Consider the following 19,405-nt stretch of genomic DNA (forward strand, 5'->3'; position numbering starts at 1 on the left):
TTCCTGTCTTTGCTTTTCCCAGCTTTTAAGGTGGCCGGTATTCCTTGGCTCATGGCCCCTTCCTCAGAGTAGCACCACTCTCATCTCTGCTTCTGTGGTCACATCTTTTGTGATCCTCTCCTGCCTCTCTCTTTCCCATGTAGAACCCCTGTGATTACTTTGGGCCTACCTGGATAATCTTGGATAACAGTCCCATCTCAAGGCTTTTAACGTAATCACATCTGAAAAGTCCCTTTGCCATGTAAGGTAACATTTGCAAGTTCTAGGAATTAAGGTATGGACAACTTTGGGCAATCCATTATCCTGTCTACCACAGAAAATATCTAACATTTTGTATTTTTCACAGAATTATATGTTTTGTTTACCAGGGAATATAAAATTGAAGAAACACTATAATGCGATTAACTCTGCACAGATAGTGGCAATTTTTAGAAAGTATATTTATTTATTTTGAGAGAGAAGGAGCACAAGCAGGGGAGAGAGGCAGTGAGAGAGGGAGAGAGAGAAAATCCCAAGTAGGCTCTGTGCTCCACACTGAGCCCAATGCAGGGCTTGATCTCACAACTGTGAGATTATGACCTGTGCCAAAAGAGTCACTTTACAGGTGCCCCAGTGGATGTAGTTAGGAGGGTCAAGTCAAAGTCTTATTTTTACCAACTTACCTGATTATTTGTACTGTTGATAAATGTATTAACTTCTCCACCTCTTAAGAAAATCGGGATAACAGCACCTCATCATGTTGTTAGGAAGGCTAGATAATGTACATGCAGGTGCTTGATAACCTGCAAAACATTGTATAAATATATTATTCCCACTGTATATACCACCCTGATCAGAATATGTGGAAACCAGTGCAGCTCAAAACTGTGTTTAAGAACCAGTTTATTGTTGGGTTGTTGTTGTTGTTGTTGTTACTGTTTTAACCTTTGCATATATTAGCTATTATAAAAGGCAATGCAATTGTCACAGGAAACTCACTCCCTGTAGTCATCTTACCAGATTGGTAACAGAGAGTTCCAGAACTGGCTGTTATGCACCAGGTGGGGTTTTGTTTGTTTGTTTGTTTGTTTTTAATGTTCATCTATTTTTGAAAGGGAGAGAGTGGGAGCAGAGCCAGGTAGGGGTAAAGAAAGAGGACAGAGGATCCAAAGCAAGCTTTGTGCTGACAGCAGAGAGCCTGATGTGGGGCTCAAACCCACCAACCATGAGGTCATGACCCGAACCAAAGTTGGATGCTTAACTGACTGAGCCACCCAGGCACCCACCAATTGGGGTTTTTAAATAGATAAAAGGTGCTGTTACCTCAAGATTTAGAGAAGATAAATTTTGCTTTTAGACTAATATAAAAGCAAAATTTTTATTTCATTAGTTTTTTCTTAATGTTTATTCATTTTTGAGAGAGAGACAGAATGAGTGGGCAAGGGGCAGACAGAGAGGGAGACACAGAACTTGAAGCAGGCTCCAGGCTCCCCACTGTCAGCACAGAGCCCCATGCAGGGATCGAACTCACTAACCATGGGATCATGACCTGAGCTGAAGCTGGATGCTTAACTGACTGAGCCACCCAGGTGCCTCTCATTTCATGAGTTTTAAATGAAATAAAATCTCAGCCAATTTACAACATAAAAATAAGAACATGCATCTGAATAATGTTAATAAAATAAATAAGGTAGGTTTGGGTTGCTTATTCTGGAGCAGTGTATGTTTTGTGTGTGGGTGGGGGAAAAACAAAGTATAAAATTGAGCTATTGTTTTTTTCTATGTGTTATTTCTTATTGCCAATAGTAAGTTATTGATCAGCTGAATCCATGGTGTAGTAGTTGGTAATCAAATTCTAAAGGTGTGGTAAGGGAAAATGATATTTTGAATAAGCGATTACTGAGACAAAAATTAAATAATATTCCTAAAAAATATATGGTTCCAAGTTTTCCTCTTTAGACTTCAAAATTAGTATAATTAAAAGTGTCAAAAAATAAAAAATAAAAGTGTCAACCACATTTAACAAAATAGATGGAATTCTATAGACTTTCTTGAGAGAAGTGCTATAGAGTATGTTAATAAAAATATTAATCTTAATTTTATTTCTTAACTAAAAATATTAAAGCCCCTAAGGGATTTAGCACAAATATTTAAAATTCTGAATCTGTGTGCAGAAAAAATTGAAAACCAGCCCCACTTTATAGAATCTGCATTTAATATCCTAAAATTATGTGGGTAAGTTTTTTTCTTTAACTTTATTTTACATTAGCATGTAGCATATTATTTTATTTTATATTACAAAGATATGCATCATGGTATAGTATGTGATAAAGAACTCAAAACTTCACTGGATCACTTGATTCCAGTTGATATTTCAGAGGTGGTCAATTTTATTGTAATGGGAGATTCTAGCCACAAGAGATTAAACTATAATAAAATTTTTTCTCACAATAAGTTGCTCTCAAGTGAATGATAAATGTGAGATGAAAGCAAGAAATTATGATTTTTTTAGAGAATTTTTGAGAAAATTTATGAACAATACTAAATAGTTTGCCTAGTATTTTTTTCTCTGTTTAGAAAATTTGGCTCTCAAAGATATATTAACTTCTGAGTCATGTTTTATTGATTTTTCAAATTCCAATGAAGAATAAAATGTCACCAGTTATTTTTCTATGTATATTTTAAATGTAAATTAGAGGTCAGCATTATAAAATTAATATATTCTATCCTCCATACTATTGTTTCTTCACCCATTTGGGGCAACTAGGAATATCTTCTGCTTCCTTGCTGCCACATAGTAGCTAATCAAGACATCCATTTTTAGGTTTCAATATAATATAGTAGAGGAGATTTCTCAAAGTAGCAATAAACCTTTCTGATAATTTAACCTTCTAAATCTTTCTAACAATTCAACTTTTTAAATAGCATGTTTCTTTTAATACACAAATAACACTAGTAGGAGCATATATATATGGTAGTTTTAACTCTCACTTTTAGGTTTAGTAGCAATAATATTTTAAAATGTTATAACTATCTACATTTAATTTCTTTGATATCTGAATAAAATAACCAAAAATCATTTATTGAATACCTTTACCATACCTTACTTTTTAATACAGACCATGAAAAAAAAAAGAAGTAAATTATTACTCTGGTGCTTTTAAAGAACTTTTTTTTTTTTTAATATGAAATTTATTGTCAAATTGGTTTCCATACAACACCCAGTGCTCATCTCAACAGGTGCCCTCCTCAGTGCCCATCACCCACTTTCCCTTCCCTCCCACCCCCCATCAACCCTCAGTTTATTCTCAGTTGTTAAGAGTCTCTTATGGTTTGGCTCCCTCCCTCTCTCTCTTTTTTTTAATGTACTAATTGCAAATTATGATATTGATGTGGATTATATTGTTATCATTTCAAATTCTGAGGCTCTGCAAGTCCTAGAATACCAGGTTTATAAGCATTACTTTCAACAGCAATGCTCTTATGGAGCTTGACCAAGAACTGGTTCTGTGTGAAAGCTGCAACTGAATATTTCCTTACATAATATGACAGACTTGAATTGCACTCTTCACTTTCCCTCATATTTCATAATTATTCAAATTATTTAATAGTTTTCTTTCATAATTTCTGCTTTCATCCTGCATTTCTCCATACCTCACCCTCACATGATTGATTCTTTCCTCAAGACATTTTTGGGAGGTAAAAACATTGAAAATAAAAAATAAAACCTAGCCTTTCTGTTTTTGGTGCCTATGTTTTTCTCACTACATCAGAGATATAATGCATATTATTTTCATAACCTTTTGGGGGGAACTTTTCTAGCTTTATCTTTTAGGTTGTTTTCTTTGGTAGAAAAGTTTGAGGACAAAAAGTAATTTTAGAGTTCTTCACTTTAGAGATTCAACAACGAGCTGGATAACAAGTAATAAGTTATTGGTTTCAAATGAAAAGTTCTAACAAACACTAAAAATGAATCTCTGTGGCATTTATAAAATTGTGCTTTTCAAAGATTTCCCTTGAAATACCTTTAAATTTTTCTTGACAAGCATGAATTAAAAGTCCTATAGAGAGGATATATTATACTTTATATAGTACAGGAGATTCAAATTTTGAACTCATGAAATGCCAAAATAGTTAATATTTTGTATTTAAGAAATAACTTTTATCTCTCCTTTCACATTTAGACTAATGACTTAGGTTTGAATGCCCTGCTTTTTATGATTTTTAAATAAACTATTTTCAAATAGCTTTGCTATAGTAGCTGTGAAATAGAAGTCTAATATAATTAATATTTGTTAACTTGGATTCTTTAGAGTCTTAAAAAGTGTATTTGTTATTTTGTGGATGGTAACAAGGATCCAGTTAATCCAGTTAATAAGGAAAATCCAGTTAATAAGGAAAAGGTCACTAACCTTTGAGAACAAATAGACCATTCATCTATCAGATTTTCAGAACTTTAAAAGCCCCTGAGCAGAGCAGTTTTCAAGTTCTAGGTAAGCCGAGGTCTGTGATTTGTATCTGATTATTCAGTGTCTTCCTAATTTTGATAGAGGTATACGTGTAATCCATTATTACTTTGCCTTCAGAGAGAAAAGAGGATTCTTAAGGTTTTTATTTATACAGTGTTGCAAGATGGCTTTCTTAACCTTTGCCTTTTATGTCCATCTCTCTTTATTTTTATAAACCTATTTTCCTTTTGGTCACTTAGTTAGAAACAAAAATTTTTTTGATAGTTGCCAATTCTCCCAGGGCTACAGAATAGGATATTATTTTCATTGTTTCCTTTAGAAAGGAAAATTTCTCATACTTTACAAATGGCTCAATTACAGACTTTATTAAACATAATTCATTTGTTCTTCATTCTTATTGAAGCTTGCCATTTTTGAAAAAGAAAGTATCGGATGAAATAACATATGCTGAAGATACTGCTAATTCAATCGCTCTTCTGGGTAAGTTAAGATTTGCTTAAGGTAGAGGGGTGTAACATATGACAGGCCCTACTGTCAAGAAAAAAGTGTCTTATATACTAAGTCTTAGAGTCCCTCAAATGTAGGTTCTTTTCTTGTTTTTGGTTGGGAATTAATCATAGCATGCTTGATGATAATTTTTGTTATCATTATCCACTTAGGCATTTTATAATACCAACAAGATTCTGTGTTCCTTAATTTAAGGACTGGCAGATGTTTATTTGTCTTGATGTTATTTAGTTTGTTGAAATATTTAACTTTTTTTGTAAATCAGACATGTGTTCCTCTCAGTAATCACAAAAATGTTTTCAATGTTAAACTCTCATAATTGCTAGTCTAATTGATTGCTAGAATCATTGGGATCCAAATTGTTCATTAAATAATCTAAAATTTTATATAAAATCATAAAATGGTGAGACATCCTTTTATATCTAAATAAGTTTCATTAGTCTTCTATGGTAGATTCTGGGAGAAATTATTATGGGCTAGAATGGAGTAAGGGTGTCGAGGAAATTAGAATAAATGTGGGGAGTTAGATAAGATGACCTTAAGGAGCAGGCAGGTTGGAAACTAATAGGAAACTTGAACTCTGTGAATCTCTACCATCAGTGGAAATTTACAATGGGAAGCCAACCCAAAGGAGGACATGATAACATTAATACATAAAATATGTAGGTTTGGGGGCACCTGGGTGACTCAGTCAGTTAAGCATCTGACTCGTGATTTCAGATCAGGTCATGATCTCATGGTTTGTGGGACTGGGCCCAAGCACAGAGCCTGCTTGGGATACTCTCTTTCCCTATCTCTTTGCCCCTTTCCCTTTCTCTCTCTTTCTCAAAATAAATAAATAAACATTAAAAAAAAAAGATGCATGTTTGGATGATAACATTAAAAAATGCCTCTATTGCCCTTATTGTTTTTAAATGTTGCCTCCATAAGAGTGTTGGCAGGCATTTGTATGATAAATACATGTCTCTTTATTACTGTGTCAGTCTGGTCTTTGCTGAATAACTGCTTGCCTGCCTATAGAAGAGTGAAGGAAGTATGAACTCTTTGCTTAAAATGAGCTCCCTTCACTGATTATTGACTGCAAATACTACTGTCCTGTCCCTTATTTTTTAATTGCTGAAAAGATGAGTTTTAAGCTAAAATAATTATATAGAGTATAAGGGGTTGAACAAATGTTCATTTTTACTAATAACTTCCAGCTTCTTCCTAGTAGTAAGTCATATTACTTTTTTCTTCTAAGTGATAATTATTTCTGATTCAAGAGCAGGATTTTGGAAACGTATGAGGGAAAATGTTGGTACTCTGTCCTGAGATAAAACAGGAAACCGTGAGAAATGATCTAAACTTACAAGAACTAAAAGGGTGGGGAGCAGATGAGAAACCTTAGAATTTCCCGTAAACTTGTTTAGTTTTGTTGGAAAAGTTTAGTTGTTTCTGTTGACTAAGTTTTTCCAAAATGTAATGATTTTTCAACATAAAAGGAAGTGTTCAAAAAATTAAGGGAATCATCTGGAAATTGTCTTCTTTTCTTCTTCTTCTTCTTCTTTTTTTTATTTTAGTGGTATTTTTTGCAGATAGATACTCCTAAAGCAAGTGTGAAGCTTTCCTATGTGCTTTCTCCTTTGGTCCATTTGTGTCCCTACTCACTGACCACTCCCAGAGGTGAACATTGTGCAAATCCTAATGCAAATCACAGATTTTCCAGGAACACCTCATTATCTGTTTCCCTCACAGATTCCACCAAGATCTGGTTCAGCCCTGAAGTTGATTCTCCCAACTCCAGTCTCCAGTTGGGACACACACACGAACACATGTGCATATATATGTGTGTGTGTGTGTGTGTGTGTGTGTGTGTGTGTGTGTGTGTGTGTATAACCTATATCTTGCCAAAATAATAATAGTAACTTATTATATGCCAGACTCTATTCTCATCTTTTTCTCATATTAACTCATTTAATCCCCACAGCAATCTTTAAAGTGGAAACTGTTGTTATACAAATTTTATAGATGAGAAAACATACAAGTTTACATAGGTAGTAAACGGCAGAGCCAGTATTTAATCTTAAAACCATCTGGTTCCAGCATTTATGCTATTAATCACCATTCCTTTCTCCTTGGGAAGAAGAGGTTGAGTTGATTGAGGGGCCAAATGTTATAAGGATAGACCCAAGGTATTTCATGTATGGATGTTGTGTATGTGTGTGCATGTATAAAATACATGATCCAGCTTGAATTTCCAGTGAGGATATTTTTAATCATATTACTCACACATTTAAATTTGCAAATAAACTTATGACAGTGTTATTAAATAGCATTCATTTATCTTTCTGGCAGGTGAATTAATGAAAATACCAAATTCTGAATTGAGGATACAAATTTGTAAGTGTATTGTTGACTTCTATCATGCAGAACCACCAAAGAAGCATATTACAGGTGAAGTTTTCAATGGTCTTTTAGTAACAACTTACGTCTACAAAACATTCTTCTGTCTCTTTGAACCTACAAAGACATGGTGGGATTGATGCAAGCTAGTGGGATCCAAGGACCCAGAGGTATTCCCACAGGACTCAAACACAAGCTGAGAGGTAGTAAGAGCAGAGTTTATTGAAGACATAGAGTGTAAATATGGATAGAGCATCTGGGAGACTCATAAAGGAAAGAAGAATGAGTCTTGTCTTTGCTTGGGGCCTGTGGTTTTTATTGAGGATTGTGGTCCTGTGCACATCTCCATAAGTCACTTACACCCTAGAGCCAGGGGTCTTGATGAGTCAGTGGTTCTTGGAAAACCTCACCCAATTACTCTTAAGATATTGTCTGTTGTTCTGGAAGACTCCAAAGAAATCATTAAATCCATGACCTTTATAAGAAGGATATATATGTATGTATGTATGTGTATATGTATATAGATATAGATAGATAGATACACACATGTATATATATACACATATATATGTAATTATTTGCATGATATTTTTATTCTAATACTAAATATTTAGGATACAGTTTTAAAAGTAATGCCTAAATTAGTTTAATTGTAATTATTATTATTAATGTTATTTAATACTGTTAATGATATTATTTATTGTTTTTCTAACCCTTCTATAATTATTCACAATATCTTTTCCACCCAATTAGATGTTAAATTCTAAATGCTAATAACATTCTCACTCATCTTTGGGAAGAAAGTTCTGTATATTATAGCTAAGGGATCTTAATATATAATGGTAAAATGAGTCACACTGAAATGGGTGGTATCAAGCCAGGGGGCACTTGCATTGTGGATGATATTATTTAGGACATAGTTCCTACCTTCATAGTTTCTATAATTTATAATCAGTATAGGAAGGGAGAGAAGACATAAATAATTTAAGTGATATGTTTCTTAAGAGATGAGGAAATAAGCTATGGTAGTAAAGAAAGATTACTTATGACTAAGGAAAATGGAAAGACCTCTGAAGCACAGAGTAAGGAGATTATTAAATGTCACATTTGAATTATTGGTGATATAGACAGGTAGAAGTGTTTGGTAGATAGTAGACAGTGGATACTTAGAATAGACCAGAAATACAGGTTTGAAATTTATACAAATAGAGATGAAAGTTGAAGCCATCAGGATAGTTCAGTTTGCCTGGAGATAAAGCATATGAATAGCCAAGGAGCAAGAATGGCAGCATGGACAGTGCCCATATTGACATGTGGAAAAAAATGACCCAAAGAAATCAGCAGTGAAAGGCTCAATGAGGAGAAAGAAAACCTCAGGACTGTTATGTCTTAGGCGCCAATGAATGAAAAATTTGATGAAGGAAGAAGTGGTTTTAGCATCAAATACTGTAGTAAAGGCTTCGGCGATTGATGAATGAAAAGGCCAAATTAATATGGTACCTGAAAAGTTGTAGCTAGCCTTTGGTGGATGTATTGCCATGAGGTGGTCAGGGCAGGTACAGGATTGTCAGAAGAGAGGCAGGGGGAGTAAGGGAGTAGAGGCAGTGAATGCTTACTTAAATTGTGAGATCAGGTGGTGAAGAAAAAAGAAGAAGATGGAGAAGAGCTGAGCTGGTAGGAAGATCAAAGAGGGATATTTGGGTTTTACTGTTTTTTATTTGTTTATAGGAGAGGGGAAAATGAGGTTTGTAGACAGAACAAGAAGCTAGTAACTCAAAAATGGGAGGGTGAAAGTCCCAAAGAAAGCATGAAGAGGATGGAATTAAGAGCACAGGGATAGGGTTAACCTTGGCAAGAGACAGGCACCCTTTAAGATGGAAAGAAAGGGTGACAAATGATGTCTAAGATAAAACAGAGTAGTTAAAGTGTGGTGAGGCTGACCTTAATTTAATCAGGCTCCAAAATTTAGGAGCCCTAGGCAATGCTCTTACTGTCACACAGTTGGTTTTTAGTGGTAGGCATGGCTGGACATCTGGAACCACAGAGAAAAGTCCTCAGTAGAACAATTTAAGAGACAGCCCTGGAGACAGGAATCCAGTCCATGAGCCTTAATATTACTGTATGCTTCCATAGAACTAGAACTCAATAGAAAAAGATATAGGGAGTTTGAAAGTACATTTTGGTCCATCCATATGATAGATTAGTATGGAATTAAAAATCATGATTTGGGAAAATATTTTACAGAATGGGGAGAATCTTAAAAAATGTTTAGTGGCTGCAATCGAATATAAAATTCCACATATAAGTATATTGTTAAAATTATATGCGTACATTAAAAATATTAGCAAGAAATATACCAAAATCTTAATGTTGCTATCTCTTGATAGTGAAATTACAGGCAATTTTTGCTTTCCTCTCCATACTCTTTTTTTTTTTCTTCTCCATACTTTTTAAATTCCTAAAGTAAGTAACTAGGGTATACCGTAGAGAACCCATCCCAGAAATGAACAGGGCCTTGTCCATTGCCAAAGATGAGATTCAGAAAGATAACACAAACTGACAGACCTCTCAGAACTATGGCAAAGTCAAAGAACTTCATTGGTTTCAAAAGTGAAGAAGTCAGGGAGCTAGATAATTCACAGCACCAAGAGAGGAAATAGCTGCATCAAGTGAGCAAGTACCCTCTAATGTTTATTTAATGTTTCTCATTGAATGTAGTCAGGCAGGCACCTGTGCAATTATGTCAAAAGAGGAGGTAATGTTTCTCATAGGAACTAAGGCAGAAGGAAATTCTTATGCGTTGCCAAGAATCACACTTCCCTAAAATACCATTCTATTCACTAGCATTTATCAAAACAGCATTATATTTTCACTTATGTCATTGTCATGTCACATCATCATTTTTCCTTGAAAGCAACTGAAGTAATGCATTGACTTAAATAGTGAAAACATTTAGTATTTGTAATCATACCACTTTTCTTTATGGGGAGGCATATCTATGGACAAATAAGAAATATTTTGCTCTTTTTTAGAATTCAAGATGTGCCCCCTCGGATCTGCGGTCCTATTTCAAATTTTACACCAGGGACCAGCAAACTATGGACCCCAAAGCTAAAATCAGCCCACTGTAAATAAAGGTTTATTGGAACACAGCTACATCCATTTATTTTCTGCATTACTTATGCTTGTTTTTGTGCTATGGTAGCAGAGTTGAGTATTTGAGACAGAAACCTTATAACTTGCAAAACCTAAAATACTTATTACTTGGCCTTTTACAGAAAAAGTTTTCCTGTCCTTGTGCTATACCATTTTAAAATGCCATACACTTTTTAAGTTGTTATTGCTGTTGTTTATAATAATAAATTACTCATTCCTTTGTCTGAACATAGATGATTACTATGTGAAATAACTGTACATATTTTTTAACTAATTGTTTTTAGGTTACCAGCAAGCAAGTTCATCATACAAGATTAAGATGGCTGAAGTTGGAGGATTGGCAAAAAAAATGGTCCAGTCATTGGCCTTACTTGAAAATCAACTTGTTGAGAAGCTTTGGGTACTTAAAGCTCTGCAACATCTTTCAACTTCTGGTTTGTATATTATTAAATTTAAATACTTCATTCTCAACTATTTTTGTTTTTATTTAATAATGCCAAAACTATACAACATAAATAACTTTTAAATTTATTTTAAGAAGTTAATTGTACTTTAATGATGAAAGCCCAAGCAGCCAGTGGAATCTGTGCCCACCTCAATGACCCAGATCCCTCTGGACAGCTTCTGTTTCGTTCATCAGAAATACTTTGGAACTTATTGGAAAAATCTTCAAAGGAAGAAATCATACAACAGCTTAGTAACTTGGAATGTTTGCTGTAAGTATGTAGTTAGATAGGAATGCTTTTTAACCTTAAAATGATAGCCAGTGACATCACTAACATCCTTGTTTGAATATGTATTTAATTAGGCTTTTGAGTCATGTAATGGCTATGTTTCAGGACATCACTTTTATGCTGTGGTATAAATGCATCTGCACATCAAGCCATTTTTTTTCTATTTGGAAAGCTTTTAAAGTAGATTAATTAAAACTAAGTTATGTCTCTGAATAAGTATAAAGTAAAATTAGACATTTAAAAGAACTACTTCATTTGTTCATTCACTAAACTTATTTTTGAGTACTTACTGTCTTCCAGATGTTGCAATAAGCATTAACAAGAAATATAAGTGAGCCTTTAAGTTACTTATTCATTTATTCATCAAGTAATTGTCTTCTCTGTGCCAACTTCACTACTAGGCCATAGAAATACAAATGAAAGCAATGCAGACATGGTCTCTGCTTTCATGGAATTTGCATGATGTTAGGAGATGGACAAGTCAATAGCAACTAAATGTTATGAAAGACATTATCACAAGGTGCTACATGTTCTTTAGAAAAGAGTGAATCAGCACACCCAGACCAACAGATTTAAACCATTTAGGATATTTATGGGCTTATGTAACTACAAAGTCAAGGATAAAACTTGTTTCGTGGGCAGTTGTAGTCAAGGCTCAGCAAATAAAAGGAGTTGGGCCCTCGTCATCCCTTTGCAGTCTTCCAGTGTGTTGTCTTTATTCCCAAGATCCACATGGTGAGACCTAGGAAGTGTACGTTCATATCGTCACAACCCCAAATGAAGCAGAAAAGACTTGCTGTTCTGAAAGTCCAAAGAAAATATTTCGAATTGAGTCCCTGTAGGCCCTGTGTAGTCTGGATTGGCTATATGCCATTCCAGAATGAATTACTAGTGACAAAGAAATGTTCTGGCTAAAAGGAAGCTGAAGGCATCTTTGCAAGACCAAAAATGGGGAAAGAGTAAATGCCCAAATAAAAATAAGGGTAGTGTTATCATAAGAAGGGCAAGTGAGGGGCACCTGGCTGGGTCATTCGGTACATCATGAGACTCTTGATCTCATGGTTGTGAGTTCAAGCCCCACATTGGGTGTAGAGATTACTTTAAAAAATAAAATCTTTCAATAGTAATAATAATAATGAGAAGAAGAAGGAGGAGGAGGAAGAAGAAAGGAGAACAAAAGAAAGAGAAGAAAGAGGAAAGAAAGAAGAGAAAGAAGAAGAAGGACAAGTGAGTGCTAGAAGACAAAGCAACAAATGCCCATTGTACAGGAAACCTGATGTAGATTTAGAGAGTTAATAAATATTTCCTGATGAACCTTAATTTGGTATCTGAATGATAAATGTGAATTGGCAACAGAGAAGAGTTTTGCGTCCTAGACGGGAACAGAAGTGAAAATAGAACCTAGCAACATTAAAAAAAAAAAAAAAAAAAAAACAAAAAACTGAAAGAAATTCAATATATCGAGAGCAGAAAATAGTAGAATAGGGAGAGATGAAGCTAATTAGCAGGGACCATAACATGAAAGGCTTGATTAGCCTTGGTAAGGAGGTGTAGGACTTTTTAATATTAATGACAAAGAAAAGCCTTTAAGTAGTTTACAAAGGAAAATGATATGAATTAATCTTTATTTTAGAGCACTGTACCCACCTTGTATAGATTTGGATTGATGGATTCTTATGTGATAGAGATTTGAATCCTATGTAGAGGCAGATTTGGAAATGTAGAAAAGATTACAAATACTTTGAAATGAATAGCATAATATGAAAATGGGGGAGGTGCCTGGGTGGCTTAGTCTGTTAAGCCTCAGACTTCAGCTCAGGTCATGATCTTGGGGTTTGTAAGTTTGAGCACTGCATCAGGCTCTGTGCTAACAATGCATAGCCCACTTCGGATCCGCTGTCTTCCTCTCTCTGCCCTTCCCCTGATTGTGTTCTATCTCTCAAAAATAAATAAGCATTAAAAAATAAAAATAAAAAGGGGGTTTTTGTTGGTAGACACTTAAGTAGCATTTACAAAAATATGGTTTTAAAGATATGATTTTGCTTTCTAGGACTTTGAAGGAAGTATTTAAAAATCTGTTTATGAGAGGTTTTAGTCATTATGATCGTCAGCTTAGAAATGATATATTAGTAATCACTACAATTATAGCTCAAAATCCTGGAGCACCAATGATTGTAAGTATGAATCAAATTGCATTAATTTTAATTGTGGAAGTAGTTGGTATGGGGGGAAGGAGTCCTAAACTATGTTGTAATAGTTATGAACTTTGTTGTGATGCCCAGGTATATTGTAATGTCATTATGGTCACCAATACCCTTGCACTCTGCCAGTTCTTCTTTGCAACCTTTTGGAAACCTGAGATTCTCTTAATATTTTATAATTTACTTACATATTTACCATTTATGATACGTTACTTTGCTTTCTGATAATATGAGTTTATATCTGGCATCATTTCTCTTTCACCTAAAGAATTTACTTTGCCATTTCTTGTGATGGAGATCTGCTGGCTGCTGGCAGTAAATTCCCTTAGTTTCTTTTATCTGAGAATATCCTTAATTCAGCTTAATTATTGAGGTTTGTGTTCACAGAATATAGAATTCTTAAGTTGAACATTTTTATCTTTTAGCATCTTCTGGTTTCCATTGTTTCTGATAAGAAATATTTATTATTTCAACTTGTTTCCCCATGGACAGTGTATCACATTTCTTTCTGGCTGTTTTTCAAGATTTTCACTCTATCTTTGGTCTTCAAAAGTTTCACTATGATGTGCCAAGATTTGGTTTTGTGTTTGTTTATCCTGCTTGAGGTTCATTCATAGAGCTTCCTGAGTATTTAATTTTACTAAATTGGGAGAATTTTGGGCCATTATTCAAGTATTTTTTCAGCCCCTCTCTCTCTCCTCTTCTTCTGTAATTCAGATTACATGTATGTTTGTCATGAGGCTCTGTTCACTTTTTTCAATAATTTTTCTATTCTTAAAATTCAATAATTTGTATTGGTCTATATATGTAAATTCACTGACTTTTTTTTTTATCCTCTTCATTCTGTTATTAATTCCATCCAGTACATTTTTATTTCAGATGTTACATTTTTGGGATTTTTAAAAAAATTTTTGTTTCCTTTTTTATAGTTTATATTTCTCTGCTGAGAGTTCCTGTCTTTTGGTTTATTATGAGCATCTATACCATGGATTCTGGTGTACTCCTCTGACAAATATATACTTTTTTTGTATTAATAGGCATTTAGTTTGGCTACTCATCCCTATGGTGGATGACAGGTCAAATCTGAGTTCATTTCTTTTGGCCTCACTTGGGATGCTTGAGAATTCCCTGCCCTGGCATGATTCAGGCATTAGCCAGAGATTTGGGAGTTTATACACAGAAGTTGAGGTTCCCTTTCTGTGGCTCTCTCCTTTATGTGGGATTTCTCTCTTCACATTCCAGTAGTAGCAGTTGCCCTGAGATTACCTCTGCCCTCTGAGTCTTCAAACCACTAAGATTACAGCTTTACTCTGAGTTGTATCATCCATACAAGGTGTAGACTAGGGCCTGGCCTCAGTCTAAAAGCCATTTTTTTTCAACGTTTTTTTTTTTTTTTTTTTTTTTTTTATTTTATTTATTTTTGGGACAGAGAGAGACAGAGCATGAACGGGGGAGGGGCAGAGAGAGAGGGAGACACAGAATCGGAAACAAGCTCCAGGCTCCGAGCCATCAGCCCAGAGCCTGACGCGGGGCTCGAACTCACGGGCCGCGAGATCGTGACCTGGCTGAAGTCGGACGCTTAACCGACTGCGCCACCCAGGCGCCCCTAAAAGCCATTTTTTTAAAAAAGGGAAACCCATGCAGTTTGCATTTTTTAAAAAATGGGAAATCCATTTCTTTCTTCAAAGTTCTGAGTCCCTTCCAGCGTCTGCTTGGTTTTGGTCACAAAACCATTGTTTTTATATTTTGGTCAGGGTTTATGATTGTTACCTGAAGAAAGGTTTTTTATAGGAGCTACTCTGCCATCCCAGAAGCTGAGCCTTCCCACATTTTATAATGTAAACCTCACTGAATGATTGACATCCCAGAGTAGAGATCTTTGGCAATGACATTCACATATCAGCTACACACTTTCTAAGTTGTGCTTAAAGGAAATTTGGGAGCGAAGGCCTCAGTCTCATATCAATGGTTATCAAATGATCCCAACAAAGAACAGTCATGGAATTTATAATGTGCAAATGGGGCAACAATCCTCCATAGCTTCCTACTCAAGGCTGCAATGTATGGGTAGACCTGTATGTTTCTCTGGAAGCCCCTGGTTAGTTAATAAGTTCTCATTAGCATCTTTGCAAACATCCAGGTGCATTTTATGAGTCATATAACATCTTCACATTTAAACAAACTATAGGGGGACATCTGGGTGGCTCAGTCAGTTAAGCATCCGACTTTGACTCAGGTCATGATCTCATAGCTTGTGAGTTCGAGCCCCACATCAGGCTCTGTGCTGACAGCTCAGAGCCTGGACTCCACTCCAGATTCTGTGTCTCCCTCTCTCTCTGCTCCTCCCCGGCTCGTACTCTGTCTCTTTCTCTGTCAAAAATAAACATTAAAAAAAGTTTTTTTTAAAGAAACTGTATGGATCCTAAAGCAGTACAAATGAAATGCTGCAAGCTCTAAAGCCCAGGGTTTGTCCCTGTAAACTCTCCCTAATTACAAAGTCCAATTAGGATATCTCTGTCTGTAATGAGTTACCTCATGCTGAAATGTTTGCAATTCTGTTTATTCTTCAGGGCTTTTAATGTTAACTAGGAAATGTTATGTTATCTCTTGACCAAACCTTTGACATAATGAGATTGGTTGGGGTAAAGGTGGGAAGCAGGGTTGTTTAAGAAGAAAAGCTGTCGAAAATAACATCTTTCTCCCTCATTTTGTCACTTAAGGGTATAAATAATAAATTACATGAGTAATTTATAGTCTTAATACATTTTGGGTTCTTACCAAATTTTAAATAGCATCCTATAAGATATAGAATAATCTAAAAATATTTCTTAGAACCAATAGAAGGAAGTTTATATTAAATAAATTACAAGTTTATCTGGCTTCACATTTCTTGCTTTCATCCCTTTCTATTATGAGTAGTTTATGAAGTCAAATAAATGACAAAGGGAATCTGATAAAGATAGTTAAATATTAAGTAAATATAGACATCTGTAACTTCCATCTAATTAAATCATCCTTCTGTGTATTTATTATTAGGAATGTGGCTTTACCAGGGATTTGATACTATTTGCAACTTTTAATGAAGGTAAAAACTATAAAGCTTTCAACCTATAATTATCCTGATGAGTTTTATACATTATTTTAGCTGTTATTTTCTTTTTTTTTTCTCCTAACAGTTAAAAGTCAAAATCCTTTGGTAAAAGGTCTTAAGCTTTCTAATTCCTATGAAGATTTTGAGTTGAAGAAACTGCTATTCAATATAATTGTGATCTTATGTAAAGATTTACCTACTATACAGGTAAAAAGAAAAACAATCAAAACAAAGCTAAAATTGCCTCACTTTGTAGTGTAACTTTTTAAAACTCATGACTGCAAATCTTTTATCAACACATAGGTTTACTATAGAAAGTAACTTTTATTGGGCAGAATTTCATCTTTGCAAAATTTCTTTTGATTACCTGTTTAATAAACAGTGAATTTACCTAAATTTAAACCACATAAACCAAATAAAAGCAGGAGAACCTTACTGATTTATTTATGTATTTAGATCTCTTGAATAAGAAAAAAAAATTAAAGAAAATCCATATAGGCCCATCCAGCCTAATAGTCTGTCTCTGATCATATTATGACTAAGGCTTTAGTCAGGCAGAATGCATTGCTGCCATTTTCTAGCAACGTGATCCCACATAGGCTGTCTAGTTTCTAAAAATCCCAGATATCTTAATTTCAAAATGGGTATAACACCTACCTCATGGAATTATTATGAGGGTTAAAGGAGCTCAGGATTTTTCGGTATTACAACTTTGAAAAACATACACACACACTAAAAAAGCCCAGAGAAAGAAAAATTGTCTTTAAAGTTATGGCTTTTTTTAAAATTTTTTAATGTTTTACTTATTTTTGAGAGAAAGAGCGACAGAGAACAAATGAGGGAGGGGCAGAGAGAGAGGTAGACACAGAATCCAAAGCAGACTCCACGCTCTGAGCTGTCAGCACAGAACCTGACATGGGGCTTGAACCCACCAGCCATGAGATCATGACCTGAGCTGAAGTCAGACGCTTAACTGACTGAGCCACCCAGGTGTCCCATAGCTTTATTATTTACATCAAAAATATATACTCTATAGAAACTAAGTGTATTTTCTGAATTGCCAAATAGAAAATCATTCCATAAAATATGGTTTTATTAGTACAGTGGAGTCTTCTATAACTATTAAAATGATAGCTATGGAGACAAAATGTACACTACAATTTACAAACCAATTTTAATTGACAACAGAGTCAAATAGCATAACAACTGTGGTGAGATTCTTAATACAGTATGTAAGCAGTGGAATCAACTAATTTGTTTTATGTCGTAAGTTTGTGGTCCATTAATAGTAATGATGATAAATATATGTCCTATTATTTGAAGTTCATGGAGTATTTTGAAAACATCCACTTAGGGGCACCTGCGTGGCTCAGTCGGCTAAGCTCCCCACTTTGGCTCAGGTCATGATCTCAGGGTCTGTGAGTTTCAGTCCCACGTCTGGCTCTGTGCTGACAACTCAGAACCTGGAGCCTGCTTCGGATCCTGTGTCCCTCTCTCTCTCTGCACCTCCCCCAATTGCGCTCGCGCTCTCTCTCTCTCTCAAAAATACATAAACATTGAAAAAATTAAGAAAACATTATCTACTTAGTACTTATAGTAATGCTAGAACTAGCCGTTGTTCTTATTCCTATTTTCTCACATCTATATCTTGTGTTCATTCCACATGGACTAGTAGAAAATTTAGAAAATAATCATAGATGTTATTGTGAAAAAATCTTTATAGAATAATACCAAATGAAGGGGCGCCTGGGTGGCTCAGTTGGTTGGGCATCCAACTTTGGCTCAGGTCATGATCTCATGGTCCGTGAGTTCGAGCCCCGCGTCAGGCTCTGTGCTGTCAGTTCAGAGCCTGGAGCCTGCTTCAGATTCTGTGTCTCCCTCTCTCTGCCCCTCTCCCACTCATGCTCTGTCTCTATCAAAAAATGAATAAATGTTAAAAAAAATTTAAATAGGGGCGCCTGGGTGGCTCGGTCGGTTAAGCGTCCGACTTCGGCTCAGGTCATGATCTCGCGGTCCGTGAGTTCTAGCCCCGCGTCGGGCTCTGTGCTGACCGCTCAGAGCCTGGAGCCTGTTTCAGATTCTGTGTCTCCCTCTCTCTCTGCCCCTCCCCTGTTCATGCTCTGTCTCTCTCTGTCTCAAAAATAAATAAATGTTAAAAACAAATTAAAAAAAATTAAATAAAAAAGAATACCAAATGAAAAGAAAATTGAATAGAATATAGCATATCATGTGTTGCTATCTTGTGAACCATATATAAGCATCAATCAGAATTAGCCGTGGGGCACCTGGGTGGCTCAGTCAGTTGTGTGTCCAACTCTTGATTTCAGCTCAGGTCATGATCCCAGGGTTGTGGGATCATGCCCTATGTTGGACTCTGAGCTGAGTGTGGAGCCTGCTTGAGATTCTCTCTCCCCCCACCTCTGCCCCTCTCCTCTGCTGGCACACACTCTCTCTCAAAACAGAAAAGAAAAAAGAAAAGAAAAGAAAAAGAATTAGCTATAACATTGACAATTGTCAACTGTCAACATTGTCCTATTCTAATACCTATACATTTTTGTTCTGTTTTAGTGAAATAATGGATTCAGTACCATTTTAAAATTCTAGACATGTAATTATAAATATGGCTTGTGACCTGAGTGGAATTCATTGAATAGAAAATTTATATAAGTTATATTGCAGGTGCTTAAAAGTTAGCCATAGTCGTTATTTTGGATAAAATTGATTTCTTTATAGTATACAATTGAGTCTGTGAAGTGTTTCTTTTTCAAAAAGTGAAGGGAAGAGAGAAATGGCAGCAGTTTGTTTGCTCCAAATTTTCTGCTACTGTGGTTTAATAATAGGCAGAAGCTAAATTACATATATAAGCAGCATATATGAAAACGTTAA

At 35.2% G+C, this 19,405-nt stretch overlaps 1 protein-coding gene across 7 annotated transcripts in view; it reads left to right on the forward strand.

The window, feature by feature from the left end:
- Window positions 1-19,405, forward strand: part of CFAP69 (cilia and flagella associated protein 69) — a 61,696-nt gene that overhangs the window by 13,532 nt on the left and 28,759 nt on the right. For 3 of the 7 annotated variants that reach the window (XM_042917312.1, XM_042917292.1, XM_042917329.1), the window contains 8 exons: window positions 2,105-2,214; window positions 4,852-4,928; window positions 7,290-7,388; window positions 10,778-10,927; window positions 11,032-11,209; window positions 13,278-13,401; window positions 16,465-16,513; window positions 16,605-16,726. In XM_042917312.1, coding sequence (XP_042773246.1) covers window positions 2,105-2,214; window positions 4,852-4,928; window positions 7,290-7,388; window positions 10,778-10,927; window positions 11,032-11,209; window positions 13,278-13,401; window positions 16,465-16,513; window positions 16,605-16,726 — 909 coding nt within the window. Of the gene's footprint in view, window positions 1-2,104; window positions 2,215-4,292; window positions 4,473-4,851; window positions 4,929-7,289; window positions 7,389-10,777; window positions 10,928-11,031; window positions 11,210-13,277; window positions 13,402-16,464; window positions 16,514-16,604; window positions 16,727-19,405 lie in introns of those variants that run through there. The other 4 variants (XM_042917301.1, XM_042917322.1, XM_042917347.1 and 1 more) reach the window with 4 other exon arrangements.

Source organism: Panthera leo, chromosome A2, assembly GCF_018350215.1.
Source record: "Panthera leo isolate Ple1 chromosome A2, P.leo_Ple1_pat1.1, whole genome shotgun sequence".
NCBI lineage: Eukaryota > Metazoa > Chordata > Mammalia > Carnivora > Felidae > Panthera > Panthera leo.